This window comes from Protopterus annectens, chromosome 3.part1 (genome assembly GCF_019279795.1).
Source record: "Protopterus annectens isolate FY-2018-M chromosome 3.part1, PAN1.0, whole genome shotgun sequence".
NCBI classification, from domain to species: Eukaryota; Metazoa; Chordata; order Ceratodontiformes; family Protopteridae; genus Protopterus; species Protopterus annectens.
The window spans coordinates 1,881,373,838-1,881,398,724 of record NC_056732.1 but is presented as its reverse complement, the minus strand read 5'-3'; the positions used below and the strand labels follow the sequence as shown (position 1 = coordinate 1,881,398,724).

General features: G+C 41.1%; 1 protein-coding gene across 1 annotated transcript in view; it reads right to left on the bottom strand.

Moving 5' to 3' along the window:
* The window catches only part of TMC3 (transmembrane channel like 3), a 1,325,854-nt gene that overhangs the window by 677,156 nt on the left and 623,811 nt on the right, over window positions 1-24,887 (bottom strand). Inside the window, exon 13 of the mRNA XM_044067925.1 lies at window positions 19,135-19,377. Coding sequence (XP_043923860.1) covers window positions 19,135-19,377 — 243 coding nt within the window. The remainder of the gene's footprint in view (window positions 1-19,134; window positions 19,378-24,887) is intronic.

The following is a 24,887-nucleotide window of genomic DNA, read 5'->3' as shown; positions in this document are numbered from 1 at the left end:
ACAACAAATGCAAAAAGTTGCTGTCCAAGAAAACCAAGGCACAGCACCAGCTGTGGAATAGCACCCTCCTCAGCCTCAACAGGCAAATAAGACAACATGTCAAATTCTCTAAGGGAATCAGGGAAAATCTTAGCAAGCACAGTCAAGGATAACCATAAGGCCTTTTACAGCTACGTATGTAACCTAAAAGGTAGGACCCAAGCATGTGCTGAACTAGTGGCTAATGATATCACACATGCTGACCCAACAGAGATAGCAAACCTGGTAGCAGATAGGTTTGACAAAAAATTCACTCCCTTATCCCCTCCTAACTTATTACAAACCTTGCCCCAAACTCCTCCCCACCTTACATATCTTAAGAGCAAGGCATTAAAGCCTTGTCCAATGCAAAAAAAAAAAACATAGCTTCTATGGGACCAAATGGCATCCCAGGCTGTTTTCTAAACAGGCTAAAACATGAAGTGGCATCACCACTAAGTACCCTTTTCAATCGCAGCCTAACCACAGGTTTTGCTCCTGCAGAAAGGAGAACATCAGCAGTTATTCCCCTTCACAAAGGTGGCCTAGCGATAGACCTAGGTAATTATAGACATATAAGTCTGACCAGCCTCTTCTGTAAGGCATATCATTATGGACCTCATAAATAAAGACATAAGTGACCTCCAGTCCATGGAACCATCTAAATTAGGCTTTGTCAAGGGCAGATCCTGCCTGTTAAATCTGGTGGATTTCTTCAAAAATGTCACCAGGGCAATTGATGAGGGCAAATTTGTGTACACAGCATTCCTTGACTTGGCAAAGGCTTTTGACACAATCCCACACTCAGGTATTACCAATAAACTTAGCAAACTGAATGTAAACCCCTTTGTTGTAAGGTGTTGCCAAGTGGCTCACAAACCAGACACACACTATCAAAGTGGGTGACTCTACATCAACCGGCAGAGCTGTCACCAGTGGGGTTCCACATGGGTCAGTGCTGGGCCCCATACTGTTTGGTATATACTTCTCAGAAGTTCAGGCCAAAACTAAGGGGTTGTGGCTGACCAAGTCTATGGACAAAAACAAACTAGGTGCAATTATTGAATCCCCTAATTATGTCAGTATACTCAAGGAGGGTCTTACATAGACCAACAACTGGTGTCTTAGTCACAGTCTCAAACTGAATGCAAAGAAATGTGTCATCGTTCCCTTCAACAAAAACAATGTCCCTTTACACTATCAAATCAGCAACAATACTCTTAAGTACCCAAGAAGTGGTAAGGGATTTGGGATCACAAGTTCGCTGCACCCTTAACGTTGACCACCATATGTCTACTGTAGTAAGGAAGGCTTTCAATGTAGCACACTTGATTAGCGAAAGCATTGCCTCTAGAGCAAAGGAGGTTATAACCCCTCTATACTCATCACTAATTAGGCCCATAATTGAGTATAACGCCCCTTTCTGCATGGACCATACAAAGCACCTACAGTAATTAGAGAGACCTCAGAGGTTTCTAACAAAGAAGGTCAGGGGACTCCAGCACGTGTATTACAGAGATTGACTAAAGTCCCTGTCACTATACTCTGTATTATATAGATGTCTTAGTGGAGACTTATGTCTGACTTTCATAGCAATCTCAGACCCAAACCTAATGATTTGCTGCACATCCGTAAATCAAACAGTACTACAGCTACCTGCCTCAGAGACCTAAATAAGGCCTGCCCCTTAAATATGACATGCTGGAGGGACAGATTTGTCTCCCAGTGACTACAGTATCTTTGGAATAGGCTACCAATTCATGTGAAACAGAGCACCTCTATGACACTGTTTAAAAGTAACCTAGATGCGTGGATGGGGAACCATAAATTCTTTCTAGGGATAGCACCCACAACTCACATAGACATGGGCAGTCATTACTAAACGCAATCCTGAGTATTGACTAGCATAGCTATTGTATTACATTGGGATGAAATGGCTACATTTGAAATGACATCTGGGTCGATAGCCTAGTAAACTCCTATGATCCTATGGTAACCTAGTAGTCAGGATATGTAATGAAGCTGGAACTGAATTTATCTGCCAGCAGGTTTGCTATATCTTCAGCTTCAGTATAGGTGGTGTAATTCACAATTAGCTTAACACACTGCAATGTAGAACTTTGAGATTACAGGCATAACTGAAAGATGCCTTTTGGTCATCTTTGGCCTGGGTGGCTATTTTTGCCTCAGATTTGGCCTAGGTGTTTTCAATTAGACTCCTGAGTTGCTTAGCTTCTTCCCTTGCAACTGCAGATATATTTCCTTTGCTGTTTTCAAAGTTTCACCTTAACACTTCTCCTTTTTAAAGTTTCACTTGCTGACCTGAAGGTCAGCCAAATGAGGAGTTTCCACAAGGTCAGTCTGTTATGAGGTAAAACTACTGCCTCCTTTCCTGCAACATGGACATTGGAGTCTCAGTGTCTGACTCTTCCTTGAAAAGACAACTCATGTCACTATTCTTTAGTGCCACTATTCTTTAGTGCCAATTCGGCACTGGCATCAACCTCCATTTTCCCATTTTGTACGAGGTCAAGATGTCACATCAACAGTGGCCATCACATAGCATTAATGTTCACACCACAGGCTGACTTGTCCAACTGAGGATGTTCTTTTGTTGTACACACATGCATTGCCATCTCTCATTTGTTTGATTTTGCTTGCCCCCCTTCTTTATGAACAAGATGCATAGAACCCTTTTCCCTTCATAGGGTCATAGGTGTTTACTAGGCTAATGACCAAAAGGGCCTTTTTAAGCCTAGCCATGCATCCCAAATCTCTGACAAGTTCTGATACTCTTGATTAATGTAAGCAGATGGTCGGGAGATGAAACATTTACAAGAAGGGGCCCGGGAGAGGAAACATTTACAGGTTGTCTGTTTCCATTAGAGACATAGGACCAGACCAAGGATGAATTTCCTGCTCCCCATTCAATTGTCCAAGTTGCATTTGAATTGGGTTAGGGATGAACTCTGCTTCACATGGATGGGGAGCCTATTCCTTAGACTGGGTAGCCTCTGGGATATATACCTGTCTCTCCAGCAGGTCTTATTTATATCACAGGTAAGGGTGAAGTCTTTAGAATGGGTAATTCTGATGCTGTTTGTTTTGCGGATATGCAAGAGGCCCATCAGAGTTCTACTTAGAGTTCCTGTATTTTATCTCAATGGGGCTGTGTTCAAAGTTATCTTCATTCTCAATAAATATTTCTGTCTTGTTTTTCTTTCCTTTATTTGTCTTTACGTCATGGAGAATGAATACCACAGTCTCACATTTTCAGTTTTTGCCTTCTCTAAATGGCAGGAACCTCAGAACACATTTTATTTCAGGTTTTACTGCTTACCTTACTGCCTAAAGCAACATTTCTGTTGCTTAGATTCTTTACTTATTTGACTTTCTGTCTTACCCTAACAGAAATGGCTTTTGAACTCTGACCAGTTGTTATTTCCACTTTAATGACTGGAGTGAAATATTTCCTTCTGGTATATTTTTCCTCCTCACTCATCTTCTACTTAGATGTCTCCATGTCTGGAGGTTTAGTGGTGGGACTGTCCTCCGCATACCCATTGGATTTATTTATTTATTTATTTATTTGTTATTTACTTACTGTTTGTTAATTAGGTAGATGGGCTAATCTGTTGACACTTTTAGGACATGACCAGAGTCGAATGAGTAGAACATACATTAACATGAACTTGCTTTATAACATATATCTAGGGCATGTTGAGTAGTTAGAATATTCAATATGGAGAGGTACATTCAATTCATACAGGGCAAAAGTGAGAAAACGAGGATATATGTGTGTGAGCATACACACACACACACACACACACAGACACACACACACACACACACACACACACACACACACACACACACACACACACACACACACACACACACACACAGACACACACACACACACACACACGCGTGCGCACACACACACACACACACACACACACACACACACACACACACACACACACACACACACACACAGGTGCACACACACACACACACACACACACACACACACACACACACACACACACACACAGGTGCACACACACACACACACACACACACACACACACACACACACACACACACACACACACACACACAGTTACTAAGCATGCAGTCCAATGGAACTATTAAGGCTCAATTTCCTCAGAAAATTGTCTGGTTAAGTGACTTGCTCAGAGTCACACAATAAACTAGTGGGAATCAAACTCGCAGCTAGAGTAAATAGCTCAGTAGGAGCTCGTAGGTAACTCTATGTGTTCTCAAAAAAGAAAGATGCTACATAACAGGACATGCCTTTACACAAGGGTACTGAATAATTTGACATTTATAAGTTATCAGTATCCAATACTGTTGAGAGGTCACATCAAATATACAGTAGATTAACACCAAGAAGAGAGCAAGTTTGTTTAAGTAAAATCTGCTTCATTAGCATCAGAGCTAGGACAAAGCTACGTTTTTCATCCAATATATATATAGATATATATAGATATATGTATATATATATAGATATATATAGATATATGTATATACATACATACATATAAATATATATAATTTTAGAAACATCCAAGTGTGACTGTTGATTCTCAAATGTAGTATCAAATTATTAAACACAAACAAAGAAATATCACTGAAGGTCAGCGAGGCAAACATTAGCATTGCATACAATCTTGTTCCTTCGGCTTTTCCCGGTTAGGGGTCGCCACAGCGGAACTCCGGTCCGCTAATGATTGGCAGTAGATTTTCATGGTACCGAGTTGCCAGCTCGATGCCCAGCCTTCAACGAAGGCACGCCCATTCACGCATGTCTTTCTAATGCCACTCGACCACGGGGAGGACATGCAGACTCCAGCCGAGAATCGAACAGGAGAACCTCTTGCTGTGAGGCGACAATGCTACTGCTGCACCACCATACAATACATATCTTAATTAATGCAACTATACCTTTCTGCAAAGCCACAGCAGATTGCTTTATAAGCTAGTAGCAGGTACTAAAAGATGAGAGTTATAAGAGAAGGAACAGAAATGGTCGAGGGAAATGACCCAGTGAGGTTGCAGAGTAAATACTGAACTGTAAGCACTCTGTGGGTGGTGACGTGGGTGGGAACAGTGTAAAATCAGAGAAAAGAGGTCGGAGAATGTGAACATTTATTAGTGAGAAGAATATGAGGGAACCAGGGAGTAAATGTGGAAATAATAAAGGAAGGGAGGAAGGTTCACAGGTGTGTACTAGACGAAGGACCACTAGGCCCTTATACACCTGGCCATGACGAATGACCACTAGGACCCTTATATGCCTGGCCATGATGAATGACCACTAGGACCCTTATATGCCTGGCCATGACGAATGACCACTAGGACCCTTATACGCCTGGCCATGATGAATGACCACTAGGACCCTTATACGCCTGGCCATGATGAATGACCACTAGGACCCTTTTACGCCTGGCCATGTGACCTAAATGTGACCCACAAATTTCATTTATGCAGGAAGTGACACAGGTGCCAGACCAGGGGTGAACCATCCATTGGTCCAAGTTGTGCTTCAATAGGGATAGTGAGGAAATGTGCTTCACATGGATGGGGAGCTTGTTCCAGAGAATGGAAATTCTCTGAAAAACATAGCTGTGTCTTCAACATGTCATATTTATGCTGCAAGCAAAATTTAGGTCTTTTAATCTAGTAGTTCTGATGCTGTTTGTTTTGTGGGTATGCAACAGGTCCATTAAAACAAGGTCCATGGATGCCTTGTATACCTAAGATCACCTCTCAGAAGTCTTTATGATACTGTGTAGAGAGACAGGGCTTTGAAGTGATCAGTGTAGGACATTGCATTTACTCCCTGTATTCTTTTTGTAAGAAACCTTTGTGGACATTCCAGTTGATTCATGTGTCTAGTCAGGTACATGTCAAAGGGGCATTGTACTCTAAAATGGGTCTGATGAGGGCCAAGTACAGTGGTGTGTTTACCTCTCTGAACCTAGGTGATATTTCTTTGCTTATAAATTGAGCAACATAGAAGGATTTTCTTACTACCTTAGACACATGTTGGTTGAAGGCTAGGTTAGTATCTATATGAGTTCCAGATCCCTGACTAGTGAATCAACTTTTAAAGGTGTTTTATTGATGACAGTTACCCAGGGTGGCAGACTTCCCAAAATGTACTATAATGCATTTCTTGGTATTGAGTTTTAAGCCATGGCTTTGGCACCAAGCATCTGTCTATGTTACACCTTTCTGAAGGGGGTTATCATCTTGGGGAGATTCAATGACTACTCCCAGTTTGCAATCATCTATGAACTTTGTTAACCAGAAGCATTTCACATTGACTTTGACATCTGAGAAGTAGATGCTAAAGCGGAGTGGGCCTAGCACAGAACTCTGGGGGAATGCACTGGTGACCAGCCTCTTTGTGGAGGTGAATTCACTGATTCTAACCTCTTGGGGTCTAGCAGTGAGCCAGCTAGCTATCCAGTGTGCTATCAAGGGTTAATGCCTAGTTCCATAAGTTTATTGACAATGCCCATGTAGGATATTGTTTCAAATACTTTAGCAAGATGTAGGTATGCAGTGTGTACTATTTTCCCCTCCTCGGTTGCCTTAGTGACATTTTCAAAGAAGATCACCAAATTCATTAAACATGACCTTCCTTACCGAATTCATTAAACATGACCTTCTTTACTGAATTTATTAAACATCACCTTCCTTACCGAATTCATTAAACATCACCTTCCTTACCAAATTCATTAAGCATGGCCTTCTTTACAGAATTCATTAAACATTACCTTCCTTACCGAATTCATTAAGCATGAACTTCCTTACCGAATTCATTAAGCATGGCCTTCTTTACCGAATTCATTAAGCATGGCCTTCTTTACCGAATTCATTAAACATCACCTTCCTTACCGAATTCATTAAACATCACCTTCCTTACCAAATTCATTAAGCATGGCCTTCTTTACCGAATTCATTAAACATTACCTTCCTTACCGAATTCATTAAGCATGAACTTCCTTACCGAATTCATTAAACATGACCTTCCTTACCGAATTCATTAAACATGACCTTCCTTTGACAAAGCCAAACTGAGATGAATCCAGTGTCTGGAGGTCTCCTATGTCCTTTCTGATAATTTCCATGATAATTCTTTCCATGGTTTTTCAAATAAGACTAGTCAAAGTAATGGGTCTGTAGTTCCCAGGATCTGTTGAAGGTCCTCCCTTATGAAGATGGATTTTATTTTTATTTATTTATTTTATTTTATATTTGTTAACCGGGCTAGTCTAACTGGATATAGTTCCATTTTCAGTAGAGGCCCGGGGAGAAAAGCTCCAGTAGTAGCAAATACAAATTAAAATTAATGTTGTTACATAGTAAATGAAAGGATTACAATAAAAAATACAAAAAGTAATAATAAAATAGAATAGGTATTTACACTAGAAAAAGTGACCATAAGTATAGGATAAATTATTATACAGTATGATTCATGAGGAATTTCAGTACATCTAAAAGGATAGACTACACACAGTATGATTTGAGTTCACCAGTTACAGTCCTGCTTCCAAGGAGTAAGCAGTAAAGTTCTGGTAAATTTAGTAGTAGGAGGAAATATCAGTAGTGAAAGCAGACGGTTAGTCAGGGTTGCTGCAGGGGCATAACCAGTGTGTTTTGAGGTTTTGTTTAAAGAGAGGCAAGGAAGAAAGTAAAGTTAGTTCGTTAGGCAGGAGGTTCCAGTTTTTTCCCCACTGTGTTGGAAAACAGAGAATCTCCAGCCATTTTGTTAGACTTCCTTATGCTAACAAGAAATTTGCTAGAAGAGCGTAGGGAATTTAGATTTTTGTAGGGGATTATGAGATTGGAGAGTGTAGGAGTGCTGTTAGGTTGGTAAAATATCTTGTGGGAAATGGTGATTTGGGAGACTTTCAGATGGTTTTGAAGTTCAAGCCAGCCTAGCTGCATTAGATTCAGACAGTGGTCAGTTCTAAAGGGATTGTCAGTGGCAAATTTGGCGATGTTATTATAGAAGTTTGTTAGTTTGATAAGATTATTTTTCTTTAGGTTAGTATATATGGGTGAGGCGTACAGAAGAGTTGAGATTAAATGGGAGTGAGCAGTCTTGGTTCTGGCTATCGGAGTTAGATTCATAGATTAGTACTAAGCTAGCTGCTCTTTTGGGCCATTTGAAGCCTAGCCAGTTACCTCATGTGAGTATCAAACCCTGCACCTTGTCTCTTTAAGGTAAGCACCTTAACCATTATGTCATCCTCCCACCCAAAGGAAAGGTTTGATTCTATATAAGGAGCCTATTTTTGACAGACACAGTCCTCTATTCATGTGCCACAAAGCCTGTTTTAAGGCTATAGTTAAATAATAACTCCAAGTGTCCTGATAAGTCATATTTTAGACTATTCAGGAGGCATCCTGAGATGTTATTGGGACCCATTGATGCCACAGTCATGGCTTTGGTGAGTGTAGCTAGTACATGCTCACTAGTTATAGTTGGAGGCAATATGTTGGAGGGTATTTTTGGATGCTGGTTGGGGGTGAGGGTTGGTTTTAAACCTGGAACTGAATTTGTCCACTAACAGTTTCACTACATCACCAGGTTCAGTGAATGTGTCTCCTTTAACTACCAGCTCAGCACATTGCTGTGTGCTCCCCTTGCGGTTTCTGACATGGCTGTTGAGGGCATCACGGTTTCCTTTCACCTGGAAGACTATCTTAACCTTAGAGCTGGCTTTGCTTGACCTAATTAGCCCTCTTAGCTACCTATTTAGTTTCATGAGAGAGTTTTTATCTTTACGGGATTATCCTTCCTGATTTTTGCCATAATTTTGTTTTCTTTTGTTATATATCTGGTTAATTTGGGATGCCTTCAGAGCAGTTTGTTTCTAAGGCTAGTCCTGGACTTACTTCTGGTAGGTACAGCAGCCTTTATGCAGCCATTGGAATGGTTGCACAGAGTTTCTGAGAGTAATTCAGCATAGGCTGCTGTGTTCTCAGGGTTTAGATGGGCACTAGATTTTGACAAACCATCACTTAATAACAGGTAATTTGCTTTGGAATAGTTCCTATTAGTTTTAATAGGATTCCAGAGCTGATTTAGATTTTGAAAGAGAGAGATTTATGGTTGGACCCTACCAGGGAGGGCAAGACATTGTGGGGTTACAGGATTCTCCCATATTTGTGAGAATGAGGTCCAGTATGTTGAAGCCTTTAGTGGGGTATTCACTATTTGGTCAGGTGTGTTTGTATTTACAAAGTCCAGGAATCTGTGCCTGTAGATTTGAGGACATGTAGGATTCCCGGTCTATATAGCGGTAATTAAATTCTCCCATGTGTAGTATATAATGTTGGATGGTAAGTGTCTCCAGTAGGTCCAAGTTTGCATTGTGAACTTCTTGGAACTTGGAGAGGGACCTATAACTGCTAGAATATTGTATGGGATTTTGTCTATGGTGACCTGCACGTTGAAGACCGCCAGCACGACATCCTGTTTGACCACCCTAGAGGTATCTTTTTTATTGATGTATATGAGATACCTCCACCTTTAGCCCTTGTCTGTGCAGCTACTGTTCTAAAGCTGTGGAAGGCACTGAAACCTTGCACTGTCAGGGCACTTTCTACCACTTTAAACCATGTCTCAGTAACTGCACAGATATCTATATTCTTGAGTGTGAGGAGGGCTTATTTAGGCTCCTGACACTGAGCAGTAACACCTTCAGGTTCACTTGAGTTGATTTTACTATGTCAGTAGGTTTATCAATTTGGCATCGCCTAAAAAGGCACTATGAAAGTGGATAAAGTTTTAGCCAGTATTTGAAAGCTTAGAGAGGAAAGGTGCAGACCATTCATGGCTAAGCAATGTGGTCTGTTCACCATGTTCTCCCAAGCTAACAAATATTGGATCACCTTAGAATGACATCAGAAAGCCAGTTGCTAAAATCAATCATTTTTGCTCATATTGTGGCATCATCCGCAGTGATACATTGTATCATCGTATCATCCTCAGTGATTCATTGTATCATTGTATCATCCTCACTGATGGTAATATGCCACTCAGTGCCAGGCTCATACCAGCCTGAGACACAGTCTGAAAGCTCCATAATGTCTCTCTTCATATAGTCCAAGAAGGTACAGTAGGTCATTTACACCTGCATGGACTCTGGTACCTCAGGCATAATGACTCAAGTGCTTAGTGTTTGGGATTCCACTGAGAGTGGCAGTTTGTATGGTATTAGGTTTTGTTTTGTCTGAGTGCCTTTTGGCTTGCTGAAGCATAGCTTTGGCAACACGGGTATACGTGATCTTTGTTGTTAAGGAAGATTGCTTTTAAGAGCCCCGTCATTTATTAGTGTATGTGTGTTGTGTGCTATGTGAGGTGGATGTTGTGTGTGTGGTTTTGACAACCTGATGTGCACTTGTATGTGAGAGTTTAGGCTCCAGTGTCATTGTGTAAGTGCACCTCTCACATACTGTGCCTGCTTCTTTAAGAGTAAGTGGTTGTCATCAAACATGAGACAATTGCTGCATTGTGTCAAGATATCCATACCCACCAAGTTGGCTTCAGAGAAGTTAGGGAATTGCATATCCATACAGTCCAGTCCTTTGATTGGTAAGCTACAACGGGTGGTGTATTGGGGTTAGAAGGCTATTAATGGTGGTTTATTGGAGCAGATTATGCTAAACAGTATTAAATTCTACTAACTTTAATGTTTACACAATAATGAATTCTACTAAATCTGTAGGTATTGCCACTCAACACCCAACTAGCTGTTCTAAGCTTGTTAGCACACAAGGTACTTTCTCTATATTGCTATTTTACATGGTATCATTTTATGGACCATTGATGCCACGGTGGTACGGAAGTAGCATTGTTACCTCACAGCAAGAGGTTCTCCCGTTCGGATCTCGGCTGGGCTTGGGAGTGCCTTCTGTGTGGAATCTGCATGTCCTCCCCGCGGTTGGGTAGCGTTCGAAAGACATGCGTGCTTAAATGGGTGTGCCTTTGTTGAAGGTTGAGCATCGAGCTGGCACCTCAGCATTTCGTAAAAATCTACTGCCAATCATTAGCGGACCGGAGTTCCACTGTGGCGACCCCTTATCGAGAAAAACCGAAAGACAAACATCATTTTATGGACCATTTTAAAGGGCATATTAGCTTTCTAGATGTTTGCTACTGTACAGGGTACTGCTAATCCACACAAATGTGCAAAATTTATGGCGCTACACTATGAGTCCTCTGTGTATTTCCCAACTCAGAGAGACCAGGCAAACACCTCCTGTCACAAGATGAATAAACCCAGTCCACTAAAGTAAAAACACAGTAGAAGAGACCCACAAGTGCAATGTTATCACAAACAACTTAACCAGCTGGAAATCCTTTGCTGAAGGTAATTTCAAGACAGCCTTACAACAGTAACAGTGTGAAGAAGAGCATCTTTTTACAAAAACAAAAAAAAATCAGTGAAATGCACACAAGGTGGGTTTGGCATAATGGTTAAGGTTTTTACCTCGTAAACACAAAGTACAGGGTTTGATTCTAACCTCAGGTTATTGGCTAGGCTTAAAATGGGCCTTCAAGGCAGTTAGCCTAGTATTCACCTATGAATCTATAAAAGCAGGAGACAGTAGTGATCAACCAAAATAACTTAAGCAAGTGTGATTTAGGAATCAAAGGTCCACAACTTTGCCTGGATGGCACTAGATGCAAATAAAACCCTTGTGGAATGCAGGCTAGTACTCCAAGCTTTGCAGAGCTCTAGGAAAATGAGCTGGAGAAAATATGTATTAAAGGAGGTTTACTCAAAAGCAATACTGGTTTGCTGAGTAGGCACTCAGTATTGTGGATCTGGGGAAAAGAGTGTGTAGGAAGAGTGTATAAATAGTTTGTATAGCAGTCAATAGCACGGAAAGAGGAGAGGTAAGGACTTTGAAAATCAAATAATCATAAGGGATGGAGCCAGAGACACAGACTTACAAAACCACCACAGGAGGGTAGGAATGCTGGGAAAATGTTTCAAGGAACAAGCACGCTAGCTAGGAAGCATTGAATTAAATAAAGGCAGTACTGGAACTCTTTCAGAAACTTTAGCTTCTTGTGTTCGTGGGGGGATGGGGCAGACACAGAATGCAAGTTTAAGCAAATCAATGCGAAGCAGAATATGAAAGCATCTGAGGAGATTGTAACAACAGAGGCCAAGATAAATATTAGGGCTAACAAGGAAGAGATGGGGTGTATTGTTTCATCACTGCATCAGCTGCTATGCTGTTCAGATGTAGAATTTGTTGAGAAGATTTACACAGATAGTACAGGATACCACGTGTACCGCGTGACATAGTCATGTGGTGGAGAGCCACGTCTGCCATGCTGTTCCACTGCAGAATTTGTTGAAAAGATTTTCACAGATAGTACAGGATACCACGTGTACCAGGTGACATAGTCATGTGGTGGAGAGCCAAGTCTGGTGAATGTGGCTTGACTGCCCAGTGATCTGATATGTCTGGCAGCATATTATGTGTCAGTCAGTGGAGTATACCCTGAGATGGTTATCACTGGACTTGATGTAAAGTCTGGTACTGTTCAGAAGGTTAGCTACAGCTGACCTGACCATATATGTCTAAAATGCTGTTGCCTTTTGAGTAAAATGGAAGCCAGATGAAATTTGGAGCGATTTCAGTTCTACATGGGGGGGCAACATCAAGTGGGCCGTTTTTTGTTTATTGATTAAATCAAAAAAGTTAAGTTCTTTAAGCATGTGTCAGTGATGAGTTCTCCATGAAGCGCTTGGTACACATTTAGTGGCCTGTTGTAGGCAAGTTGTTTCCAATTCCGAGAATGCTGAGGACTATAGATGGGTATAAAAATGAAACCATAAGGGAGCTTTGTTAAAATTACAGAATTAAAACCAGAGGAAGGAGAGTGTTTAGTTTTCTATAGTGACTTGAGCAGTTGGTTAGCTTTTTTAGGAAGACACTATATGTAGGACAAAGTTAAAATAGTTATAGTGCATAACATTACACTATTTGTTTCTTCATATTAAGCTCTGTTTTTCTTATGAGGAGTGCAATTGCATTCATTTGTGATAAGGCTGCACTAAGGTGCTTCCTAGTGTGACCTGTCTCCTATTCATGAAGGTCTTCGAACAGGTCATCTGGCCACTTAACTTCTTCCCAGATAGGGTTGCCAGTGACCTAACTCCTTCAGGGCTAGGGCTGCCAGTGACCTTGTCACTAACAATGATTATGGTTTTCCCCAGATGGGAAGAAAGGTGAGCTTGGGAGCTGACATTGTCACTAGATGAAATAGGAGTTTGTGTGTGTGTGTGTGTGTGTGTGTGTGTGTGTGTGTGTGTGTGTGTGTGTGTGTGTGTGTGCATTTGTCTGCGCGTATATGCATATGTGTGTGTGTGTTTGTGTATGATTGTGCATGTGTGTTTGTGTGTGTATTTGTGTATGATTGTGTATGTGTCTGTATGCTTTGGTTGTAGAGTGAACCCACCCCTTACTTAACTGTATCCTCTGCAGGTTTGGCATGCAATGAGGGATGGCCTTAAGGAGGAATTTTTGCCCTGGACCTTAGGCAGTTGTACTACTCATCCCTGAACACTTTCCTAAACTAGCTATTACTTTTCAAGCCTTGACCTCCACCATAGGTTCATAGGTGTGTATTAGGCTATTGGCCCTGGAGCCTTTACAAGCCAAGCCCATAGAAGTGCCCTGGCATTGTGCCACCCGATGTTAGTTCCTGATGCCTCTATCAAGTAGAGCCACTGGAGTGATCCCCGGGGTAAGCTTTCTATTTCCCATCCACTCATCAAGATTTCTCTTGAAGAGGGCCAGTGAGGTGCTCTGCTTGACATGTATGGGAAGTCTATTCCAGAGTATGGGCAGTCTCTGGGTTATGAACCTGTCCCTCCAGCATCTTCTTTTGATTGTGGTAATGAGGTTGAGGTCTCTGGAGCATGTGGTGCAGAGGGATTGGGATTTCTTTAGATGTAGCATTTCTAACAGAGCTGGGTCAGACATGGCTTTGTAAGTCAAGCAGATATTGCCTCTTAGTAGGCGATATGAGACAGAGAATAGCAGGAGTTTTTTAAGTCTGTCCATGTAGGACATGTGTCTAAGGCCCAGGATCCTCTTTGTGAGGTACTTTTGTGGCCTTTCCAGCTGTTGCATGTGTCTAGTGAGGTACATGCCAAATGGGGCATTATACTCGATGACTGGCCTAATGAGGGAAGAGTAGAGAGAGATGATGACCTCTTTCTTCCTGGATGCAAAACCCTTGGTAATGAGATGTGCCACATAGAAGGACTTTCTGACCACAGTGGCAATGTGGTGGTCGAAGGAGAGGTTGCTGTTAACCTGTGTCCCCAGATCTCTTATTATGCCTTCAGTTTTCAGTGGGCTCCCATCTATGTAGTAATTAGTGGGAACTGAGTTTTTCCCAAAGGGGATGAAGATGGATTTTTTTTTGGCATTAAGCTTAAGGCCATGGTTTCGACATCAGTCATTGGTCTCAGTGAGGCCTTTCTGTAGGATGTCTACATCTCATCACTTGGGGAGTTAATAATGGCTCCAAGCTTGCAGTCATCTCTGAACTTGGTCAGCCAGAGTCCCTCTGTGTTGGCGTGGACTTCTGAGAAGTAGATGCCAAACAGGAGAGCACCCAGAACTGATCCCTGTGGGACTCCACTTGTGACTGGCCGGCAGTCTGACTTGGAGTCTGCTACTTTCAGACTGTGAGTTCTATCTGTGAGCCAATTTGCAACCCATCTAGTAATATAAGGGTTGATGCTTAGTTTGGTGAGTTTATCAATAATTCCTGAGTGGGGAATGGTATCAAAGGCCTTGGCCAGATTGAGGTAGGCTGTATGAACTTTTTGCCTCATCCACAGCTCTGGTGACTTACTCAAAGAAGTCAACCAGGTTGAGCAGACATGATCTACCTTTCACAAAACCAAATTGCGGGGGATCTAGTGTTTAGAGCTTTCCTATATCCTTGTTAATTAGGTCTATGATGATGCGTTCCATAGCCTTACATATCAGACTTGTCAGACAAATGGGGCGATAATTCCCAGGGTCTCTAGTTGCTCCCCCTTTATGGAGAAGGATGACTGTAGCAGTACGCCATTCGGTAGGGACAAAGCCTGAAGTGAGGCTGTGATTGAACAGAGCACACAGCCAGTTCACTTTGTAGTTCATGTAGAACACATCCAGGAATATTGTCGGGTCCCATGGAAGCTGTATTCTTGGCCTTGGACAATGCCGCTATGAGGATTTCACCCACCATCACATCACTCTGCCCCCCCCCCCTGGAATAGGCATGCCAATCCTTCCCTGCCTGCACCACTACCAACTGCCCAGACCACTAATCAAACTTGGGCTGCATGGGCTATAGTCAGGGCTTTATCCTTCAACACTACCAGTGAGGCAGTGATTATAAACACCAAGGAAAGGAACGGAAACAATATGAGGACAAATTACCTAAGTGCTTTCATTCTTAAATAAGAAAGGACTTCATCAGATTACATACAACCTCAGCAAATCATGTTTAAATACTAAATACAATACATATGCAGTAAATACACAATGTCCCTAACCCAAATGAATTCAATTAACCACATAATAGTCTTAAAGGTAAATAACAATAAATAATCCATTAAATTAAAGTAGAAATATATACATACAATGAAACCATATTACCAAGCAAATAAATACATATAAAATACATTAAAATAATATATAAATGTATGTGTATAAAAAAATAAAAAGTGTACTATGTATTCAAAGCTACACATTAAGTGACCTTAACTTGAGTACACTAGACACAGACATTTTTTTCATTTAAACCAAAACACTTACTAGCACTGAGTCTCAGTTGACAAAGAAGCTCCTTGTATTCTAACAAGAATTTAACATCCCCCTCACTGACAGCTCCATCCTATCAACAATGAAAAACAAAAACCTCCTAAAATTCTCACAGACAACAGAATGTTGAAACAAATAATTATTAGACTTTTTCTTTTTTTTATGTCATATAAATGTTCATAGACCATGTCACAAAGCCTTCTGCTGGTTTTCCCAACATAAAAAGCAAGACAGGAGGTGCAGATGGCCAAATATATCGATATATCGCACAAGTTGTATCACAATTACAATAGTCAGAGAATGGGACAGATCTATTATATCCATAAATGCCCACATATGGACCATCAGTAATAAATTTACAGTACTTGTACTGACCACATTTAGACAGCCTGCTTTTGCCATGACTGGACCTAAAAGAGGAAAGGAAACCAGTCTTTCTTCCTTCAAGTACATTTTTGACACTCCTCCTTTTAGAGAAAAGCAACCTAAAGGAGAAGTGCCACTAAAAGTATTAAATGAAAAATCAGCACTTTAATTCAGACAGGCAGATACGATACCGGAAAATACAATTTACTGATTAAAGTTTTATATTCCAGTGTTGTATCTGTCTGTCTGAATTAAAGTATTGTTTTTTCATTTACTCCTACTTTTACTGTCGATTATTACAGGAGTCACACACAGTTGTTCTTTCAAATCATTAAAAAAATAATATCCCACATCTTTTTACAAATATACTTAAAAGCAGAAGAATCTTTAAGGTAAAATTATCGCAAAATCCCTATTAGAATTCATAGGTCAGGTGTCTCTCTCCTTTTTTATTTTAGGCCGAAAGCACTTATTTTATTTATTTTTATTTTTATTTTACATTTGTTTACCGGGAAAGTCTGACTGGACACAGGTCCTTTTTCAGAGGAGGCCCGGGGAGAAAAGCTCCACAAAATTATACATTAATTACATAATTAATAATAAAAAGTAATAAAATTGATTTAAATGCAATTTAACAATGCCAGCATAAGCCACAAATGTAAAATATGAGTAACATAGGTACATGAGGACAGCAGATATACATGGAATATACATTCATATATGCATTGGAGTATTGGGTACATCTGTGATGGTACATATTGACATTAGAACAATAGTAACAGTGACAGCAGTGATGTAGTCATAAAGCTTATTGGACATAACAGTTATGGGTGTAAACTAAGTCAGATATAGAGCTGTGATTGGACAGATGGTGTATTAGGCGGGGTCAGAGATTAGGAGGAAATAATAGCAGAATAACAAAGGAGTAAGTGGTGTAGATGGTATAGGTGGTGGAAATGAACCATGCAGGGTGTCTAAGGAGCTGGGGGATTACTTCGGTAATTAAAGTTTTTATTGATATAGGTGGTGGAAATGAACCACACAGGGTGTCTAAGGGGCTGGGGGATTACTTTGGTAATTAAAGTTTTTATTGAAGGTCCTTTTACTGTTCCTGTTACTTTCCTTGGTGTTTTTGGCTTTTGCTTGTCTGTTTTTGTGGCTAAATGTAATGGTTATGGCAGGGTCAGGTCTACTGCCTGGAAATACATATATTTGAACTTACTAGTACTCAGGGTATGTCCAGAGTTCTTGATGACTAAAGCTGTACTGATGGAATATCTTTGTCAAAAACATGAGGGAAGAATCATCCACATAATGGATTTGTTCTAGAAATTTCCTTTGCACCCCCATATCACATATATTCACTTCTTGAGCAGCACTGGACCTAAGATGGATTCTTGTGAGCCCACTGAGGAAAGGTAGAAAAAGCAGAGGCCACCCATTTAATCAGTTGCTTTCAAGTAATAAAATGAATTAGTACTGGAACACAATAGGATTAAATTTTGAGGGTCACCTGTACCCCTTTATTAAGTAGTAGGGGAATGGCTGATGTCATCCAGTGTAGTTGTGAACTCTAGAAATATGACAGCTAATACTGTTTATTTGTTATAAATGTATTAAAAAAGGCATTCTAAGTCCATGCTAAACAAAATCCATGCTTAAAGTTAATACACATCAGGGAAGTGCCATTCATCTGCTGCATTTTACAGTATTCTCTGTGAATAACCTACACAGAGAATACTGTGAATAGCCATTATTGAATCCCCAAATGATGTGGATACTCTACAAAAGGGCCTTACAGAAACAGATGCTTGGTGCCAGATCCATGGGCTCAAGCTCAGTGCCAAGAAATGTATTGTTATCCCCTTTGGGAAAAAACATGTATCCATGAATTACCATATAGGTGGCAGTACACTAAACACAGAAAGTGTGATAAGAGACTTAGGGACACAGGTGGAAAGTGGTCTCACCTTCAATAACCACATCGCCTCAACAGTCAGGAAATCCTTCTATGTGGCACACCTCATCACTAAGGGCTTTTCATCCAGAAAAAAGGAGGTCATTGTCCCACTGTACTCATCCCTCATTAGACCCATTATAAAATACAATGCCCCATTTGGTATGTACCTCTCAAGACATCTGCAACAACTGGAAAGGCTGCAGAAATACCTCACTAAAAGAATCACAGGCCTAAAGCAGATGCCCTATGCTGACCGCCTTAAAAAACTCCAGCTATACTCTGTCACATATTGTCTACTCCGAGGCGATCTCTGCTTAACATACAAGGCCATGTCAAACCCAGAGCTGTTGGACATGCTACACTTAAAGAAATCCCAATCCCTCAGAGCCACATGCTCCAGGGATCTAAATCTTGTCATCACAATAAACAAAACATGCTGGAGGGATAGGTTCCTGACCCAGAGGCTCCCCAGACTCTGAAATAGACTGCCCATACATGTCAAGCACAGCGCCTCTTTGGCCCTCTTCAAAAGGAACCTTGATGATTAGATGGGAGAAAGGAAATTCACCCCAGGGATCACGTCAGTCACCCTGCTAGACAGGGGTCCAGGGAAGTAAATAGTGTGGGAAGAAATAGCCAGGAAATTTTTATGGCTAGGTTTGTATAGGCCCTAGGGCCGATAGCCTAGTACCAACCTATGAACCTATGAATCTATAATGTGCAGTCTTATGTAATATGCAGACACATAAAATTATTTAATTATTGGCATGACTATTTGTATCTTATTTTATTCATCATTAAGGTAGAAAGCTGCAGCTATACAAATTTATGAAATCAAGTTATAAGATTCAGAAACTTGTGTTGGAAAGCTGACACAAATAAATGATCCTCACCTGTCCAACATATGTTTCCCAGCACTGAGACTCTGGACTCAGAGTGTTATAAGCGTATGAACCCGTCTTGTTAAATGGTATGTACAGCCGGGTCTTGTTTTCTTCCATGTCCACCCCGAATGTATTGTTTATTCTCAGCCTTATTTCTGGGACCACTGTGGATACATTGGTCTCATCTGGAAGTGCTTTTGTGGCTAGAAACGTAGTAGAGTCTGTCCAGGTGTTTGTAATATTGATGCTTTCCTATAATAAAGATAAATGCCTTTAGTATGGTGATGCTGTGTAATCTTTACTATACAGATTTACCACATACCATCTTACCATATTTAACTTTTTTTTGTTTAAAAGCCACACTTTTGCCTCAGTTTTCATCATGTGCTTGTAAAACATAGAAACATAGACTACAAAGGTAAACACTGTGTCATCCACAATCCACCTACTTAACTCAGCTCATAGGTTATTAGTCTGGTGAGGGAGGAGTACAGGGGGGGTTATAACCTCTTTTGTTCTGAAAGCTATGAGTGAGCAATGCAGAAGGCCTTACTTACCACCGTGGAGACATGGTGATCAAAAGTAAGATTGCTGTCAACCTGTGTGCCCAAATCTATCACCCTTAATTTAGAGCTTAGGGTGTTGTTATGGTGATCTGCAGAGACATCACCTTTGCCAAATGATGATACTGCATTGAGCCCGTGACTTTGGCACTAATCACCAGTTTGCATTGAGACTGTGACTTTGGCACTAATCACCGGTTTGCATTGAGACTGTGACTTTGGCACTAATCACCGGTTTGCATTGAGACCGTGACTTTGGCACTAATCACCAGTTTGCATTGAGACTGTGACTTTGGCACTAATCACCGGTTTGCATTGAGACCGTGACTTTGGCACTAATCACCAGTTTGCATTGAGACCGTGACTTTGGCACTAATCACCGGTTTGCATTGAGACAATGACTTTGGCACTAATCACCGGTTTGCATTGAGACCGTGACTTTGGCATTAATCATCGGTTTGCATTGAGACCGTGACTTTGGCACTAATCACCGGTTTGCATTGAGACAGTGACTTTGGCACTAATCACCAGTTTGCATTGAGACCGTGACTTTGGCACTAATCACCTGTTTGCATTGAGACCGTGACTTTGGCACTAATCACTGGTTTGCATAAGTCCTTCGTGTACAATCTTGACATTATTTGGGAACACTCATTGAGTGCTCCAAGTTTGCTTTCATCAGCAAACTTTATCAGCCACAGACCTTTTGTTTTTGCCTGTACTTCTGAGAAGTAAATTCCAAACAATACAGACCCCGGCACCAATCCCTGTAGAATTGGAAAGGGTCTTCTGGTGGAGGTTGGGTGTCCTATTTTGACTGTATGTGTTTTGTAAGTGAGCCAGTTTGTAATCCACCTGATGCTATATGGGTTGACCCACAGCTAGGTGAGTTTTTCAATGATGCCTGAATGGAGGATTGTGTCAAAGGCCTTGGCCAAGCCTAAGTAGGCCATATGCACAGATTTGCCTTTGTCCAGGGCTTTGGTGACAGTCTCGAAGTTCACCAGGTTCAGCAGGCAGGATCTCCCTTTAACAAACCAAACTGGGTTGGGTCAAGTGTTTGAAAGTCTCCTATGTCTCTATTGATAAGGTCCATGATGGTTTTCTCCAGTGCCTTGTAGAGAAGGCTGATTAGGCTAATGGGTCTATAGTTCCTGGGGTCAGTGCATGCAACCCCCTTGTGCAAGAGGATGACAGTAGCTGTTTTTTATTCAGCAGGGTGAAAACCAGTGCTTAGGCTGTGGTTGAAAGGTGTACCCAATGGTGTTGCAAACTCCTGTTTTAAATCATTATAAACGTAGCCTGGGGTGTTATCAGGTACCATAGAGGCCATGTTTTTGGCCTTGGAGAGAATGGTTAAGACCTGCTCTTTAGAGATACTAGGTGGAGAATAGGTGTTAGGAATGTTTTGGGGTATACGTGGCAAGGACAGTGGGGAGAAGTTTTTACTGAACCTGTCCACTAGCAGGTTAGCTATTTCTACTGGTTCAGTATATGTGGTACCATTCATTACCAGTTCAGAGCAAATCTGGGCTTTTACTTTAAAGTTTTGGCTGTAGCTGAAGAATGCCTTATGGTTATCCTTAGCTAGGGATGCTAATCTAGATTCATAGTTAGCTTTAGAGGACTTTACAAAATGTGTTATTTGCTTGTTCAAGCTGAGAAGGGTGTGCTTCCAATTCTGAGAGCGTTCCTTCTTCCTCTTATTTTATAACCTGTTTACGTCGGATGCTCACCAGGCAGGTTTATTTTTTTCTTGAGGATCTTGCTTTGATCCTATCAGGAATGGCTGAGTCAATACAATTGTATAGCTGTTTATACAATGCATTGGTGTATATCCCAGTATAGATGTTTATACAATGCATTGGTGTATATCCTAGTATAGCTGTTTATGCAATGTATTGGTGTATATCCCAGTATAGGTGATCAGTGGGGACAGGACCTTTGAAGCTATTAGTGCCTTATTGTAAGAGGCTGTAGTTGGCTTTCAAGAACTTTTTTCGCCTAATTTCTCCTGGGGTGGGGTCTGATGATAGCATTACTTTGAAATAGACTGATTTATGAACATACTTCACTAGAGAAGGCTCCACACTTGTGATGATTCACTGTTCTATCATGTTGGTGAGTACCAAGTTTAGAATGTTTGGGCCCCTTGTGGAGGTGCCAACAGTCTGCTCCATGGCATTTTAGTTAACAAAGTCCAAGAACCTTTGGGCAAGTATGTTTGTGCATGTATAATTTACCCAGTTTATGGACGGGTAGTTAAAGCCACCCATAACCAGGGTGTTTGGTTGTATTTTGAGCAACTCAAGTAGATCCAAGTAGGCAGTGTGGATATCATGATTCATAGAGGGGGACCTGTAACTGACAATAACTTGGAGAGGGGTATTTCCTATAGTTATTTGCACATGCAGTAACTCTAGGGAATAATTCTTTCCAATTTGGAGGTGCATTTATCTTTGATGAATATTGATACTCCATTAGTTTTCACATGCTCATTTTATGGTCTGAATATGTGGAAGGCATTATATCCCTGTATGGCCGTGGTGCTTTCTGTGGCCTTGAACCAGGTTGCTTTGACTACACAGATGTCCGCATCTTCCAAGGACTTCTTCCAGTGAGTGCAGTTTCTGGTTTAGACTCCTAGCATTTAGCAGCATAACCTTAAAGTTGTTTTTGAGGATATTTTTACTTCTAGAGTTTTGTTTTTGTGACATTACCTAAAAAAGGCACTATGGCAGAGGCAAGAGCCTTTGGCAGTTGCTGAAAGCCCAGCGGTGACAGGTGGAGACCATCTCAGGCAAAGCATCGTGGTCTATCAACCATATCATCCCAGGCTGACAGGTACCAGAATGACACCAGAGACCAAGCCAACTGTTGATGCCAATCATTTTTTGCCTGTATTGAGGCATAATCATTGGTGATGGTAGAATGCTACTTAAGGATAGGGACATACCCACTTGGGACACAGAATCAGATAGGTCAGTCACATCTCTTTTCATATAGTCCAGTTAGGTATGTCTCAAGTCATTCACACCAGCATGGACTATGACAGAGTCATAACAATGCTTGTTATTGAGAGACTTGAGTGCATGTGAGATGTGGTGAATCCTGGCACCTGGCAGACAGCTGACTGTGACCTTTTCCTTATCCAACCTGGTGAGTGGAACATCTGTGTCTCTCAAAATGGAGTCATCTATGACTAAAACATTTGATTTTATGTTTTGCCTTAGGTGCATGTTTGGTGAAACACTGGTGTGTGCATTTGTATGTGTACTTTGATTTGCCAGGAAAGTATTAAGTGAAGTGTATTTATCTTTGGGAGGTCTCTGATCTTTAGGTAGGCTTCTATTGAGAACCTCTGCATATGTAGGTTTAGTTGTTGTACATGGGGATGGTGCAGGAAGTGAAGTGTTTAAGCTGACAACCTGCTTAGTATCTGATATACTGATTTGTGAGTGAGAGAGCCTAGATTCTAGATTCTTAATATAGATGCATCTCTCACATATTGAATTTGTGAGAGTTAGGAGAAGTGGGATGTCACTGTACATGAGGCAATTGCTGTATTGTCTCGGGATGCCATGTCTATTAGGTTGACTGGAGAAATGGTGGTAAATTGTCCATTTGTGATGCTAGGTGAAGTTCTACTTTCAGTAGCAGGAGGGGACTAGAAGGACCAGGTATGGCTAAGGGACAAGAAAACATTTTAAACTCCAAGACGCTTAATGGTTAAGACTTGTGGAGGAAGCTAAGAGGCTCAGCTGTCTGTCTAAATAGGCAGTGAAGCACAACAGCAAGAAACTTCCAATGGAGCACAAGCAGTTGACAGGGAAAATTACCTAAGAGTTTGCATCTATAACTGGCAATGGTATCCTTCACTGAGTGGTAATGTGTGGTTATGTGAGTGGTGTGCACCACGCAAACCTGAGCTAATGCAGGCAACAAGTAGCAATGAAATTAAACTGGTTTCAAACACTCCAACCAATAGTAGCACAATGTTCTGGGCACTGGGCCAACAATCATCATTCAGATAGGTCCTTAGCTACACTCCACTCTTACTGGGGTGTAGCGGGAGGCCCTCCTTTGTGGAGGAAAGCTAGATTAGGGCTTAGAAACTGTAAAAACAAACTGAGTGCAGCAAATCTGAACCAAGTCTATACTAGGCTAAAAGTGCAGGAAACAGCAAAAATACAGTAAAATGTAGTTCAACAATAACAGCACACTATGACACAATGCAAGAAGTGCAGATCCAGAAAATTGCTACTTAGGTTTATAGGTAGGTACTAGGCTATCAGCCCGAGGGCCTACGTAAGCCTAGCCAACAAGGTTCCCTGGCTTACGCCACCCAATAAAGTTATTTTCCTGTGCCACTGTCAAGCAAAGACACAGAAGTGATCTCTGGGGTGTATTCCCTATTTCCCATCCACTCATCAAGATTTTTCTTGAAGAGTGCTAATGAAGAACTTTGCTTGACATAGATGGGTAGCCTGTTCCAGAGTATGGGAAGTCTCTGGGACTGGAATCTATCTCTCCAGCACTTATTTTTCAGTAGCAGGCATGGGTTGCTTAAGATAACACAGGAGATTAATTGCTTGTTGCTAACCTCTGTGCAACTCTGGTAAATTAAATTAAACTGACCTTAAACACTCTAACCAACAGTAGCACACTATACTGGGCACTGGGCCAACAATCACCACTCAGATAGGTTCTTAGCTACACTCTACTCTTACTAGGTTGTAGGGAAGCCATTTTTTGTGGAAGAAAGCTGGATTAGTGCTCAGAAACTGTAAAAACAGATTGGGGCTAGCAAATCTGAACCAAGTCTATGTTAGGCTAAAAGTGCAGGAAACAGTAAAATACAGTAAAAATACAGTTAAAAAATAACAGCAGAAAGTAAAGCCCAATGCAAGAAGTGCAGAGCAAGTAAAATTGATATTTATTTTTCAGTAGCAGGAAGTAGATGCTTTTGATAACACAAGAGACTGATTGCTTGTTGTAACCTCTAAATTAATCAAAGGAAAGCCCAAGACTGAGACGTATTCCACCAATCCCCAACTCAGATGGGTCCTTGGCTGCACATTTCTGCCACAAGTGTGCAGGGGGGGGGGCTTCTTGATGTAAGATGTCTGATTTTAGTGCTGAAATGATACCAAACAGTCTACATTCAGCAAGTCTGAATCTAGCCTATGCCATAAAATA